The sequence below is a fragment of the Pseudophryne corroboree genome, chromosome 5 (genome assembly GCF_028390025.1).
Source record: "Pseudophryne corroboree isolate aPseCor3 chromosome 5, aPseCor3.hap2, whole genome shotgun sequence".
NCBI lineage: Eukaryota > Metazoa > Chordata > Amphibia > Anura > Myobatrachidae > Pseudophryne > Pseudophryne corroboree.
The window spans coordinates 331,135,961-331,151,701 of NC_086448.1; the positions used below are offsets into that span (position 1 = coordinate 331,135,961).

Below are 15,741 nucleotides of genomic sequence, written 5' to 3' on the forward strand. Positions count from 1 at the left end.
GCAGCGTCTGAAACTGATAATGACAGTTTTGCACCACGAACCTGAGGTACCCTTGATGTGAAGGGCAAATTGGGACATGCAGGTAAGCATCCTTTATGTCCAGGGACACCATAAAGTCCCCTTCTTCCAGATTCGCTATCACTGCTCTGAGTGACTCCATCTTGAACTTGAATTTTTGTATGTACAGGTTCAAAGATTTCAGATTTAGAATAGGTCTTACCGAGCCGTCCGGCTTCGGTACCACAAATAGCGTGGAGTAATACCCCTTTCCCTGTTGTAGGAGGGGTACCTTGACTATCACCTGCTGAGCAAACAGCTTGTGAATGGCTTCCAATACCGTCGCCCTGTCTGAGGGAGACGTTGGCAAAGCAGACTTTAGGAACCGGCGAGGGGGAGACTTCTCGAATTCCAACCTGTAACCCTGAGATACTACCTGCAGAATCCAGGGGTCCACCTGTGAGCAAGCCCACTGTGCGCTGAAATTCTTGAGTCGACCCCCCACCGTTCCTGAGTCCGCTTGTAAGGCCCCAGCGTCATGCTGAGGGCTTTGCAGAACCCTGGGAGGGCTTCTGTTCCTGGGCAGGGGCTGCTTGCTGCCCTCTCTTACCTCTTCCTCTGCCCCGAGGCAGATATGACTGTCCTTTTGTCCGCTTGTTCTTATAGGAACGAAAGGACTGCGGCTGAAAAGACGGTGTCTTTTTCTGTTGGGAGGGGGTCTGAGGTAAAAAAGTTGATTTTCCGGCAGTTGCCGTGGCCACCAGATCCGATAGACCGACGCCAAATAATTCCTCCCCTTTATACGGCAATACTTCCATATGTCGTTTGGAATCCGCATCACCTGACCACTGTCGCGTCCATAAACTCCTTCTGGCAGATATGGACATCGCATTTACTCTCGATGCCAGAGTGCAAATATCTCTCTGCGCATCTCGCATATAAAGGAAAGCATCCTTTAATTGCTCTATAGTCAATAAAATACTGTCCCTATCCAGGGTATCAATATTTTCAGTCAGGGAATCCAACCAGACGACCCCAGCACTGCACATCCAGGCTGAGGCGATGGCCGGTCGCAGTATAACACCAGTATGTGTGTATATACTTTTTAGGGTAGTTTCCAGTCTCCTATCCGCTGGATCCTTGAGGGCGGCCGTATCAGTAGACGGTAACGCCACTTGTTTTGATAAGCGTGTGAGCGCCTTATCCACCCTAGGGGGTGTTTCCCTGCGCGCCCTAACCTCTGGCGGGAAAGGGTATAATGCTAATAACTTTTTTGAAATTAGCATTTTTCTATCTGGGTTAACCCACGCTTCATCACATACATCATTTAATTCCTCTGATTCAGGAAAAACTACAGGTAGTTTTTTCACCCCCCACATAATACCCCTTTTTGTGGTACTTGCAGTATCAGAGATATGCAAAGCCTCCTTCATTGCCGTGATCATATAACGTGTGGCCCTACTTGAAAATACGTTTGTTTCATCACCGTCGACACTAGATTCAGTGTCTGTGTCTGGGTCTGTGTCGACCGACTGAGGTAAAGGGCGCTTTACAGCCCCTGACGGTGTCTGAGACGCCTGGGCAGGTACTAACTGGTTTGCCGGCCGTCTCATGTCGTCAACTGATTTTTGTAATGTGCTGACATTATCACGTAATTCCATAAACAAAGCCATCCATTCCGGTGTCGACTCCCTGGGGGGTGACATCACCATTATCGGCAATTGCTCTGCCTCCACGCCAACATCGTCCTCATACATGTCGACACACACGTACCGACACACAGCAGACACACAGGGAATGCTCTTATCGAAGACAGGACCCCACTAGCCCTTTGGGGAGACATAGGGAGAGTTTGCCAGCACACACCCAAGCGCTATAATATATATGGGAACAACCTTATATAAGTGTTGTTCCTTATAGCAGCTTAAATATATCCAATATATCGCCAAAAAATGCCCCCCCTCTCTGTTTTACCCTGTTTCTGTAGTGCAGTGCAGGGGAGAGTCCTGGGAGCCTTCCTCACAGCGGAGCTGAGCAGGAAAATGGCGCTGTGTGCTGAGGAGAATAAGCCCCGCCCCCTATTTCGGCGGGCTTTCCTCCCGTAGATTTAGATAACTGGCATGGGTTAAATACATACATATAGCCTTAATGGCTATATGTGATGTATTCTTTTGCCTTAAGGTATTAAAATATTGCTGCCCAGGGCGCCCCCAGCAGCGCCCTGCACCCTCCGTGACCGCTTGGTGCCGCCTGTTTCCGGACCTTCAATCTTCAGCATCTGTAAGGGGGGTCGGCGGCGCGGCTCCGGGACGAACCCCAGGGTGAGACCTGTGTTCCGACTCCCTCTGGAGCTAATGGTGTCCAGTAGCCTAAGAATCCAATCCATCCTGCACGCAGGTGAGTTGAAATTCTCTCCCCTAAGTCCCTCGATGCAGTGAGTCTGTTGCCAGCAGGACTCACTGAAAATAAAAAACCTAAAAAACTTTTTCTAAGCAGCTCTTTAAGAGAGCCACCTAGATTGCACCCTGCTCGGACGGGCACAAAAACCTAACTGAGGCTTGGAGGAGGGTCATAGGGGGAGGAGCCAGTACACACCACCTAATCCTAAAGCTTTATTTTTGTGCCCTGTCTCCTGCGGAGCCGCTATTCCCCATGGTCCTGACGGAGTCCCCAGCATCCACTTAGGATGTTAGAGAAATTTTTGTACTACGAGCAATTGTCAACATGAACTTGTTTTTCTATTCTTATTGTTCGAAACTGAAACTGAAATAATGTATTTGATGTTTGTGATGTGGTGTGATGTGATGCTTTAATAAAATGTTTTTTTTTGTTTGTTTTTTAAATAACTATTTCTATAGGAATTTATATTATCTGAAAGCAAATTTAAAGATTATACATTTTACAAAAAAATAGTTACAATTCTACATAGGTGCAAATCTAGATATATTCACTCCTAAACAATTAGGGGTAGATGTCTCAAACATTGGAGAGAGATAAAGTGGAAAGCGATAATGTACAAACCAATCAGCATCTAGAACCTGAAGGGTTAGTGCTTTATTTCTCCATACTTTGATTTATCTCCCCCTAAGAAAAGTCTAAACGTTTCTTTTCTCTGAGGCTGTGAACTCATGTTGAAGTTTCATTTTTAAATTTATATTGTAGTCCACAAAAAAAATCTCAAACTGGCATATTGATTTCCAGTCAGTACAACTTTACATGTCTATTAAACAAGCAATGGAGATAAAAAGGAGTGTGCCCAAAAGTGTAGAAGTAAGAGACAAAAAATGAGGCCAAATAAAAAACGCTACTTTAACATAAAAGGGAGGAAAACTGCTTAACTGATTTTACCAGCAGTAGAATGCAATCTGTATACTTTGCAAAAAAAAACAAAAACCCAAGAAATAAACCTTTTTATAGAACTCCTATCACCATGTTCGTTAGTGACCTGTAACTTTGGAAGCAGATCAGTAGAATCCAGTGACTGGACTTTACTTCACTGGGTATCTTAACCAAGATACATGTTTGCACGCACTTGCCTATACAGCTGCGGTTTATTTAGGCTACGGAATTGCTAATGTCAGCAAGTGAAGCTGCCGCCTTGAAATGAAAAGACACCCACCGGAGCATTTAGAAACTCATTCGCAACTGCGTACCCATACACAGCCTTTATGCAAGAATGAGGAACATCTACCATAGAGCTACACAGACTGGCCGCAGCACTAGCAACGCTGGTGCCATGTTTCTCTGTGTACATGATCGCAGCTGAAGGCAAAAAAATGCCCTGAAAATGGCCATGACACCCCTGCGTTTGTGCTGATATTCCTGCTTACCTCCTCCAAACAGTTCCTTCCTCTCAATTACTTTGTGTTAAAGTTCTCAGTGCAAGCCAAATCACAAAGGCACCTTTGGTGCGTGTATAGTGCGATCAATGCACATGCGCAGTCTGACGATTATTGCTCCATTGCGTGAACATCGGCATTGCGTACAAACATGAATTAGGCCCACTATTTGCACATAGCACTGCACCACCAATGCTTAATAGAGATGTGCGTGGAGTCTCATGTTTTGGTTTTAACTTCATCATTATGTTTTTGTTTTCGTTTTACAAAACCACCCTCAAGTGTTATGGTTTGGAAATCAGATTTAAAAATCCAAATCTTGGGTTTTGGATTTCTTGAAAATACATAAAAACAGCTAAATTCATGTAATTTCTGCAATCCATAATCTGAAATTCTGATTTAAAAGCCGATTTTTGAACCGTGGGAAGATCCGAATGGGGAATCATTTTGGTTCATGTGAGTTTGGATTTCTAAAGAACCAAATTTTATTTTATTTTACTATGGATGTAGCCAAATTACTAACCTTCATGTTTAAAAATGTATTTACAGTGCTGCAGATCACATTAGTAACATGTCGGTATCCTAGGTTCAATATCATGCTGTCCCCCTTCTGATTGTAAATGTTCTGAGTGTTGATCTCACATCCGGGATGTAGTTATGTGACCGGCAGTCAGGAGACCGCCGCTGACAATACCGACGACTACATCCTGCCCCATCACAATCCCGACAGTCGGCATGCCGCGACTAACAGGGATTATTCCCACTCATGCCACGACACCCATATAGTGGGAATAGAACCTTTGGCACCCCCCCCATCCCCCCCCCCCCCCCCCGCCAGCCGTCTCACAGCCGGGAAACTGCTGTCAGTACTGTGACTGGCGGTCTCCTGACTGCCGGTCACATGTACCCAATACTCACATACTAATCCCCTTTAACTACATGTGGGTTCTCTTACAGCTATTTAGTGTTTAAAGTAATATTTTTGGGATGGATAATCATCAGTAAGGAATAAGGATCGTTAATTAGTTTTGAAATTTGACTTAGTTTAAAGGAACCCAATGTTAGAAAAAAGATTCAAAAAATGTTTTCTTTATTTTGATTAAAGTATGTCAGTTTCTATTTATTCTATTAAGCACTACATACTTCTGCTTGGTGATCTCTGACTTTTTATCTCCTAATTTCAGATGAGCCTATAACTGCTTTAGGACCTTTTCCAGAGATACAGCAAAATTATTCAATTCTCTTTTGAGGTTTTATGATTTAGGTTCAAAGGAGCGCAACCAATTAGTATTTTATATGTCTACTATACACAGTTATATTTTTCCTGTGTAAAGCATCTCATAGATATCTGTATTTTGTTCTTACTGCCTGCATTTACAGCTCATTACAAGAACACTTCATGGTAAGTTACAAAGTAGAAAAGAACACGGTAGGACCATCATAACTTATAGGCACACTGGGCAGCTGGCCAGGGCCGCACAATTGTAGGAGCCTTTGAGCAGGGGCAGGTGGTGGTAACACAATCAGAGTGGTGTGTCTGCATTCTCTACCTGCCTCCCAGCATGCAGCTAGACAGTGAATGGCTGTCAGCATGCTGATTAGTAGAAGGCATGAGCTATCCTTCAATCAGAGTGCTGACAGCTATTCACTACATGGAAGCATGTGGAAAGACGGTGCAGGACCGCAGGAGGGGCATGTTATGATTTTTTAAAATTGGTTCTCGTGAATAGGTGTAGTGAGAGGTCCCAGTGCCTTATGGTGCCCAGGGCCTACAAATGCTGTTAAGATGACTCTGATACAGGGCTGGCTCTAGGTATGTTCGAATAGAGCAGCCGCGCAGGGCGCCACCCTTAATGGGCGCCGCGCGCTGGTGCCGCCATATTCGATGCTGGAGCCGGCCCTGTGTGTGCAGCATTGGCCCGTCCCGCCCGTGTGTGTGCGCTATGCGCGCTGCGCGGTGCCGGTGTCTAACGTCAGACGTCGGCGCCGCGCAACGCGCATAGCGCACGCAAGTGGCCGCCCGCCCGCACCCGGACCCGGACCCAGGCTCATTCTCACTCGCCCGGCCACCCGCCAGCACTCCCGCACTCGGACAGGCGGACAGCAGTACTCCCCAGCGCCGCAGGTATTTGGGGGGGGGGATCCGCACTGTGGGGGCATTTATCTGGCACTGTGGGGGCATTTCTGGCACACTGGGGCCATTTTTGGCTCTGTGGGGGGCATTTCTGGCACTGTGGGGGCATTTCTGGCACACTGGGGGCATTTCTGGCTCTGTGGGGGGCATTTCTGGCACTGTGGGGGCATATTTGGCACTGTGGGGGCATATATTGCACCGTGGGGGCATTTATGTATCAGGCACTGTGGGGGCATTTATGTATCAGGCACTGTGGGGGCATTTATGTATCAGGCACTGTGGGGGCATTTATGTATCAGGCACTGTGCACCGTGGGGGCATTTATGTATCTGGCACTGTGGGGGCATTTATGTATCTGGCACTGTGGGGGCATTTATGTGTCTGGCACTGTGGGGGCATATCTTGCACTGTGAGGGCATTAATGTATCTGGCACTGTAGGGGCATATCTGCGCTGTGGGGGCATTTATCCATCTGGAACTGTGTGGCCATTTATGTAGCTGGCACTGCTGGGGGGCATGTCACGTGTAGCTGGCACTGCTGGGGGGCATGTCATGTGTAGCTGGCACTGCTGGGGGGCATATCATGTAGTGTTCCCGCTAGGCGTCTGTGGCTGGGCAGTGTGTCTCAGTGCTATACCTGGCGCAATGTGTCTAACGTGCTCTTATAGGAGGTTCTACCTGGTGCAATGTGTATTAGCTGCACTACTGTGTGGTGTAATGTGAATTGCCACTATAATGTGGCTACGCACCTTCCCCACGAAGTAACTCCCCTAAATTTTTGCAGCGCGCCTTCGGCGCGCACTGTCCATGCTTTAGCGTGTGGAGATGGGAACAACAAGCATTACAATATGTACATCATTTTGCCCACCTAACTTAAAAATGTGCCCTCCCTGTGATCAGCAACCTGCCCTTAAAAGTGAACACTATCATGTGTAGCTGGCACTGCTGGGAGTCATGTCACGTGTAGCTGGCACTGCTGGAGGGCATGTCATGTGTAGCTGGCACTGCTGGGGGGCGAGACCACGCCCACTTTTCCAGGAGGCCACGCCCACTTTTCCAGGAGCGCGCGCCTAAGGCGCGCGCATGGGGGGGGGGCACTTTTAAATTTTCTCGCTCAGGGTGCTAGTAGGCCTGGAGCCGGCCCTGCTCTGATACATGGTAATCTAATAAAATGTATATTTATTTATTTATATGTAATGTATGCTTCTGACAAATGAAAGGATTTTAGAAAGACGTTTTGATGCACAAATGATACTGTCATGATTCTTGCCGTACGTTTCTGATCCTCTTACCATAACCTCACTTAAGACATCAGTTTTTTGGCAGTTTATTGATAACAAAATATCACTAAAGTCTTACCCTAAATATCTTGTTTCCTGACTTGCAGACTTTCACTTCTTCAGCAGGCACATAGGAGACACACTCATCACAGCAGTGCTCTTTCCCATTGCTACAACTTCCAGCAGGAGAACACTTCTTCCTGCAGACTACAGTAGAGTCCTGGATAAAAAAAATAGATAATTATGCAAATGCTTTATAATAAAGGACACGTACGTATTCTCTTACATGATAATTTTCATGCCTAATGCATACCACCCAACTGTCCCGATTTTGATGGGGCAGTCCAGTTTTTCACGGTCTGACCCGCTGTCCCACCAGTGGGTCGCAGTGCCCCGTGGGTGGGGGTGGGGGGACAGTTGGTAGTTCCCCCCAGTCACTCGCAGCTCTGATCAGAGTAGCGGTGAATAGATGCTGTGCGCATCCAACAGAGAGGGACAGGGGGCATGGCCAGCAGCTCACTGAGCGCTATCCATGCCCCCACAGTGACTAAAACGGGGTGTGTGGTTTGCGATCGCGGTGTTTGCCTCGAGGAAATGCCCCCTTACCACAAGGCCACTTCCCCTTACCACGAGGCCACGCCCCCATATTTGGGCGCACGTCTTCGGCACGCCTTACTGTCCCTCCTTTGGCAGCACAAAAGTTGGGAGGTATTCCTAATGCACCCACCTGGTTATCAAAAGCAAACATGTAGAATAATATATTGAAGTGCATATTCATTTCTGACTAGTTTTGATTACTAACCAATAATCCAGTCAGAGATCTGTCTTGCCTGGCATGTATAAAACAGGACCATTTTGCCTTCTTCTCATAATATCTGCTCAGACACTGATGACACTGAGATCAACAAAGTGATGTCATGGAGACTTTTCTTACAGAAGTAATTTGACACTACATGAAGGATTTGTTAAGAACAATTGTGTATGGTCACATGTGCCTAAACGGTGCCAGTTGGACTGATGGCCAGATGGTGCGGCCTGGCTGTGAGAAGGCCTGGCTAAGCAGCTTTGCCTCCCGGTGCTCTGCATGACCTGCATGCAAGTAAAGTTAATGCCAGGGCTACATTGAAGCTCCAGTCTGTGTCTCGGTGCCACTCACACATACATGGAGCATATATAAATGCTGCATTCTTAATTGGAATGCTATGAGACAACTAACATTTATCTTAAACCCAGTACCATCTCTATGATTCCCTCCTCAATACTAGTGTGGCATCTTCCTATCCTATTTCTTACCTGACTTCTTAGACTGCAACATACTAAAAATGCACAGTATTGTAAAGAATGCATAAGAAACACTTCCACTTTAAGGTAGGCTATTTAAGTATTAATCACAACTATCATATGGCACCCAATCTCTCAGTTCCAGAGCCTCAGTATCAAAGTTTCAGCCTTATGCTGTATCTGGACAAGTGACACATGCAAGGAAAATGCATCCAAAGGGAACATTTGCATTTGGCTGCAGGTGCGTTACTTACCCTGCACGTGCATGTCGTGCAGCTGTCATACATAAAGCTGGAATTATTGTCGTAGACATCACTTCGAAACAAGCAGCTGCCAGAAGGCAGGTCAAACACTTTTCTTTGGCCTAAATTAAGGCAATAAAAATAAAATGAAAATACGATGCAAGAAAATACATTTCTTCTATTAACATAAATATTAAAATCTAGTTTTATGAGACAGTTGAAAAAGAAAACAAACTGTTTCTTAATAGTTTCATATGAGAATTTTAGTTTTCTGCAAAATCTGAGGTTGTTAACATCAATGCAATAACTAACTAGGTGCAGGGTCGCCGAGAGCCAGTTTGGGCCTCATGCAGTTCCTGTCATAACTGTTGAAGCTGATTCCCACTGCAATTATTCTTCTGAAAGCATACAGATGTAGAACAATTATTTTAGATGAGTGCCTTGATTAAGCGATTGTAACACAGTTTATCACTCACAGGGACACACTGCTATTGTTATACAATGGAATAAATGTGGTTAATATGATGCATTCTTTATGTTCTCCTCATAACTAGATCACACAAAATGCTCCGTCAAACATAGGGCCACACCCATGTTCCTACCATGCCTCTCAGTGCACATACTTTGATCAACCATGTAAAGGATGGTGGCAAAAGCATAAATGCCATTTCAACATCTTACTACAGGTTGAGTCTACCATATTCAAAATACAGATTTTTTTGGAACGCGACTGAGATAGTAATACCTTTGTTTCTGATGGTTCAATGGACACTAACTTTGTTTAATGAACACAATTATTAAAACTTTGTATAAAATTGCCTTCAGGCTATGTATGCATTTCATTTTAGACTTGGGTCTCCTCCCCAAAATATCTCACTATGGTATGCAAATATTCCAAAATACAGGAAAATCTGATACCCAAAATACTTGTGGTCCCAAGTAGTGATGGATTTTAACTATGAGGTGCAGGACTGCAGCCCCTCCCCCCCCCCCCCTTTTAAAACCAACAACCCCCAGTGAACCAGTTGCACTTGGTTACTGCACAGGCTTCACTGTGACTGGCAGTGACTTTCCTAATGGAGGTTCTACCTGTCAATCACAGACACTACAGCCAGCCCCAGGAGTAGGTGTTTTCTCCCTTTGGGACTATCAGATAGGGCTGAGATGAGTAGAGAGCATGCCTTATTGTCAACCCTAGCCAGCTTCTATGGGCTGCAGTTGATGCAGTGCATTAAAGGCAGTATTTTGCACATGCGCAGTCCTTCCATTGCGTGTGTGCATGCACCGGTCCCGGCGCCTGTCAACTCCATTGTGCAGGTTCCGGGACCCAGCCAGCAGCTGGGAATAGCGTCTCCTCTCATCCTCCGGAGCAGACAGCAGGTCTAGCGGCAGTCCCCCTCCTCCACACAGGTAGGAGCCGCTGCTGGTCCCAAGCATTTGGATATGGGAGACTTAACCTGTATCACTCTTACATCATCTCTATAATAAATGACAAAATTTTTCTCCTAAAATACTGCTGGTTAGAGCTAATTTGGCCCACGTCATACTTTTTTACACATTTGAAATGTCCAGAAGACTCCTGAAGTAAATGGCCATTTATAACCCTTTCAGACCCAGGTTGAAATTCCCAGGTCACTGCCCCTTCAATTGAGCAGGGTTATTCCCAGGGCTTGTAACCCAGGTCAGTTGCCCCCCACTCCGATTTCCTCCCACAATACAAAAATATACTGGTATGTTAATTGGCTCCTGACAAAAATTAACCCTAGCATGAATGTGTCTGTGGGTACATGTGATAGGAAATATAGATTGTAAGCTCCACTGGGGCAGGGACTGAGACGAATGGGCAAATATTCTCTGTACAGCGCTGCAGAATATGTGTGCGCTATATAAATAACTGGTAGAAATAATAATAATAATAATATTAGACAGTATTATATATGTCAAGCTTCACGTAATAAATTTACGTTTATTTAGGTATCTAAAAAATCAGAATCTATTTGCCAAAAATCAGCATGTATTATATCTCATGCTCCCATCGCTTGTCATCAGAAGAAGCAACTTTTTACACCACTTATTCACCACTTGAAATTCACCTTGCTCAATAAAATAGGCACAACTAAACTGCATTTATACCATGACATAAATAAGCTCTTGGAACTTAATCTGTACTTCCCCTCAAATCCTTTTTTCTTGCTGCTTCACAATAAAAGAACTACTGTAAATAACAAGTAGCTATTAGTAAAAATGTTTACTTTTTTTGTTTAACCATTATCTTTTTTCTATCAGCTCTATCTCCTAGCAGTGTGCTTCCCTGTAATTATTATTCCATGTGAATGATGAGAGAAGGGGAGGTTAAGCAGGTATTATTATAATAAACTATAAAGACTGATATCTACTGTGACTGTACAGAAGAATGAAATAATGATAAGAATGAAAATGAATTTGATAATTTAAACACACAGGGGTGGTGTTACGCAAGACAGATACACAGTATGATGATATGATGGCCAGTGTACTGAAAGAGGAAGCCAAATTATACATATAATAATTAGAGATGAGCGGGTTCGGTTTCTCTGAATCCGAACCCGCCAGAACTTCATGTTTTTTTTCACGGGTCCGAGCGACTCGGATCTTCCCGCCTTGCTCGGTTAACCCGAGCGCGCCCGAACGTCATCATGACGCTGTCGGATTCTCGCGAGGCTCGGATTCTATCGCGAGACTCGGATTCTATATAAGGAGCCGCGCGTCGCCGCCATTTTCACACGTGCATTGAGATTGATAGGGAGAGGACGTGGCTGGCGTCCTCTCCGTTTAGACACTTGATTTACTAATTTTGGGGAGCATTAGGAGTACTCAGTAGTGTACAGTGCAGAGTTTTGCTGATAGTGACCAGTGACCACCACTTTTATTTATAATCCGTTCTCTGCCTGAAAAAAGCGATACACAGCACACAGTGACTCAGTCACATACCATATCTGTGTGCACTGCTCAGGCTCAGGCCAGTGTGCTGCATCATCTATTATCTATATATAATATTATATATCTGTCTGACTGCTCAGCTCACACAGCTTATAATTGTGGGGGAGACTGGGGAGCACTACTGCAGTGCCAGTTATAGGTTATAGCAGGAGCCAGGAGTACATAATATATTATATAGTGAGTGACCACCAGACACACAGTGCAGTTTATTTAATATATCCGTTCTCTGCCTGAAAAAAGCGATACACACAGTGACTCAGTCAGTCACATACCATATCTGTGTGCACTGCTCAGGCTCAGGCCAGTGTGCTGCATCATCTATATATATTATATATCTGTCTGACTGCTCAGCTCACACAGCTTATAATTGTGGGGGAGACTGGGGAGCACTACTGCAGTGCCAGTTATAGGTTATAGCAGGAGCCAGGAGTACATAATATTATATTAAAATTAAACAGTGCACACTTTTGCTGCAGGAGTGCCACTGCCAGTGTGACTAGTGACCAGTGACCTGACCACCAGTATATAATATTAGTAGTATACTATCTCTTTATCAACCAGTCTATATTAGCAGCAGACACAGTACAGTGCGGTAGTTCACGGCTGTGGCTACCTCTGTGTCGGCACTCGGCAGCCCGTCCATAATTGTATATACCACCTAACCGTGGTTTTTTTTTCTTTCTTTATACATACATACTAGTTACGAGTATACTATCTCTTTATCAACCAGTCTATATATTAGCAGCAGACACAGTACAGTGCGGTAGTTCACGGCTGTGGCTACCTCTGTGTCGGCACTCGGCAGCCCGTCCATAATTGTATATACCACCTAACCGTGGTTTTTTTTTCTTTCTTTATACATACATACTAGTTACGAGTATACTATCTCTTTATCAACCAGTCTATATTAGCAGCAGACACAGTACAGTGCGGTAGTTCACGGCTGTGGCTACCTCTGTGTCGGCACTCGGCAGCCCGTCCATAATTGTATATACCACCTAACCGTGGTTTTTTTTTCTTTCTTTATACATACATACTAGTTACGAGTATACTATCTCTTTATCAACCAGTCTATATATTAGCAGCAGACACAGTACAGTGCGGTAGTTCACGGCTGTGGCTACCTCTGTGTCGGCACTCGGCAGCCCGTCCATAATTGTATATACCACCTAACCGTGGTTTTTTTTTCTTTCTTTATACATACATACTAGTTACGAGTATACTATCTCTTTATCAACCAGTCTATATATTAGCAGCAGACACAGTACAGTGCGGTAGTTCACGGCTGTGGCTACCTCTGTGTCGGCACTCGGCAGCCCGTCCATAATTGTATATACCACCTAACCGTGGTTTTTTTTTCTTTCTTTATACATACATACTAGTTACGAGTATACTATCTCTTTATCAACCAGTCTATATATTAGCAGCAGACACAGTACAGTGCGGTAGTTCACGGCTGTGGCTACCTCTGTGTCGGCACTCGGCAGCCCGTCCATAATTGTATATACCACCTAACCGTGGTTTTTTTTTCTTTCTTTATACATACATACTAGTTACGAGTATACTATCTCTTTATCAACCAGTCTATATATTAGCAGCAGACACAGTACAGTGCGGTAGTTCACGGCTGTGGCTACCTCTGTGTCGGCACTCGGCAGCCCGTCCATAATTGTATATACCACCTAACCGTGGTTTTTTTTTCTTTCTTTATACATACATACTAGTTACGAGTATACTATCTCTTTATCAACCAGTCTATATATTAGCAGCAGACACAGTACAGTGCGGTAGTTCACGGCTGTGGCTACCTCTGTGTCGGCACTCGGCAGCCCGTCCATAATTGTATATACCACCTAACCGTGGTTTTTTTTTCTTTCTTTATACATACATACTAGTTACGAGTATACTATCTCTTTATCAACCAGTCTATATATTAGCAGCAGACACAGTACAGTGCGGTAGTTCACGGCTGTGGCTACCTCTGTGTCGGCACTCGGCAGCCCGTCCATAATTGTATATACCACCTAACCGTGGTTTTTTTTTCTTTCTTTATACATACATACTAGTTACGAGTATACTATCTCTTTATCAACCAGTCTATATATTAGCAGCAGACACAGTACAGTGCGGTAGTTCACGGCTGTGGCTACCTCTGTGTCGGCACTCGGCAGCCCGTCCATAATTGTATATACCACCTAACCGTGGTTTTTTTTTCTTTCTTTATACATACATACTAGTTACGAGTATACTATCTCTTTATCAACCAGTCTATATATTAGCAGCAGACACAGTACAGTGCGGTAGTTCACGGCTGTGGCTACCTCTGTGTCGGCACTCGGCAGCCCGTCCATAATTGTATATACCACCTAACCGTGGTTTTTTTTTCTTTCTTTATACATACATACTAGTTACGAGTATACTATCTCTTTATCAACCAGTCTATATATTAGCAGCAGACACAGTACAGTGCGGTAGTTCACGGCTGTGGCTACCTCTGTGTCGGCACTCGGCAGCCCGTCCATAATTGTATATACCACCTAACCGTGGTTTTTTTTTCTTTCTTTATACATACATACTAGTTACGAGTATACTATCTCTTTATCAACCAGTCTATATATTAGCAGCAGACACAGTACAGTGCGGTAGTTCACGGCTGTGGCTACCTCTGTGTCGGCACTCGGCAGCCCGTCCATAATTGTATACTAGTATCCAATCCATCCATCTCCATTGTTTACCTGAGGTGCCTTTTAGTTGTGCCTATTAAAATATGGAGAACAAAAATGTTGAGGTTCCAAAATTAGGGAAAGATCAAGATCCACTTCCACCTCGTGCTGAAGCTGCTGCCACTAGTCATGGCCGAGACGATGAAATGCCAGCAACGTCGTCTGCCAAGGCCGATGCCCAATGGCATAGTACAGAGCATGTCAAAACCAAAACACCAAATATCAGTAAAAAAAGGACTCCAAAACCTAAAATAAAATTGTCGGAGGAGAAGCGTAAACTTGCCAATATGCCATTTACCACACGGAGTGGCAAGGAACGGCTGAGGCCCTGGCCTATGTTCATGGCTAGTGGTTCAGCTTCACATGAGGATGGAAGCACTCAGCCTCTCGCTAGAAAACTGAAAAGACTCAAGCTGGCAAAAGCACCGCAAAGAACTGTGCGTTCTTTGAAATCCCAAATCCACAAGGAGAGTCCAATTGTGTCGGTTGCGATGCCTGACCTTCCCAACACTGGACGTGAAGAGCATGCGCCTTCCACCATTTGCACGCCCCCTGCAAGTGCTGGAAGGAGCACCCGCAGTCCAGTTCCTGATAGTCAGATTGAAGATGTCAGTGTTGAAGTACACCAGGATGAGGAGGATATGGGTGTTGCTGGCGCTGGGGAGGAAATTGACCAGGAGGATTCTGATGGTGAGGTGGTTTGTTTAAGTCAGGCACCCGGGGAGACACCTGTTGTCCGTGGGAGGAATATGGCCGTTGACATGCCAGGTGAAAATACCAAAAAAATCAGCTCTTCGGTGTGGAGGTATTTCACCAGAAATGCGGACAACAGGTGTCAAGCCGTGTGTTCCCTTTGTCAAGCTGTAATAAGTAGGGGTAAGGACGTTAACCACCTCGGAACATCCTCCCTTATACGTCACCTGCAGCGCATTCATAATAAGTCAGTGACAAGTTCAAAAACTTTGGGTGACAGCGGAAGCAGTCCACTGACCAGTAAATCCCTTCCTCTTGTAACCAAGCTCACGCAAACCACCCCACCAACTCCCTCAGTGTCAATTTCCTCCTTCCCCAGGAATGCCAATAGTCCTGCAGGCCATGTCACTGGCAAGTCTGACGAGTCCTCTCCTGCCTGGGATTCCTCCGATGCATCCTTGCGTGTAACGCCTACTGCTGCTGGCGCTGCTGTTGTTGCCGCTGGGAGTCGATGGTCATCCCAGAGGGGAAGTCGTAAGCCCACTTGTACTACTTCCAGTAAGCAATTGACTG

At 45.1% G+C, this 15,741-nt stretch overlaps 1 protein-coding gene across 2 annotated transcripts in view; it reads right to left on the reverse strand.

Moving 5' to 3' along the window:
• The window catches only part of BMPER (BMP binding endothelial regulator), a 432,288-nt gene that overhangs the window by 141,145 nt on the left and 275,402 nt on the right, over positions 1-15,741 (reverse strand). For both annotated transcript variants that reach the window (XM_063922535.1, XM_063922537.1), the window contains exons 8-9: positions 8,786-8,895; positions 7,330-7,470 (exon numbers count right to left, since the gene is read on the reverse strand). In XM_063922535.1, coding sequence (XP_063778605.1) covers positions 7,330-7,470; positions 8,786-8,895 — 251 coding nt within the window. The remainder of the gene's footprint in view (positions 1-7,329; positions 7,471-8,785; positions 8,896-15,741) is intronic.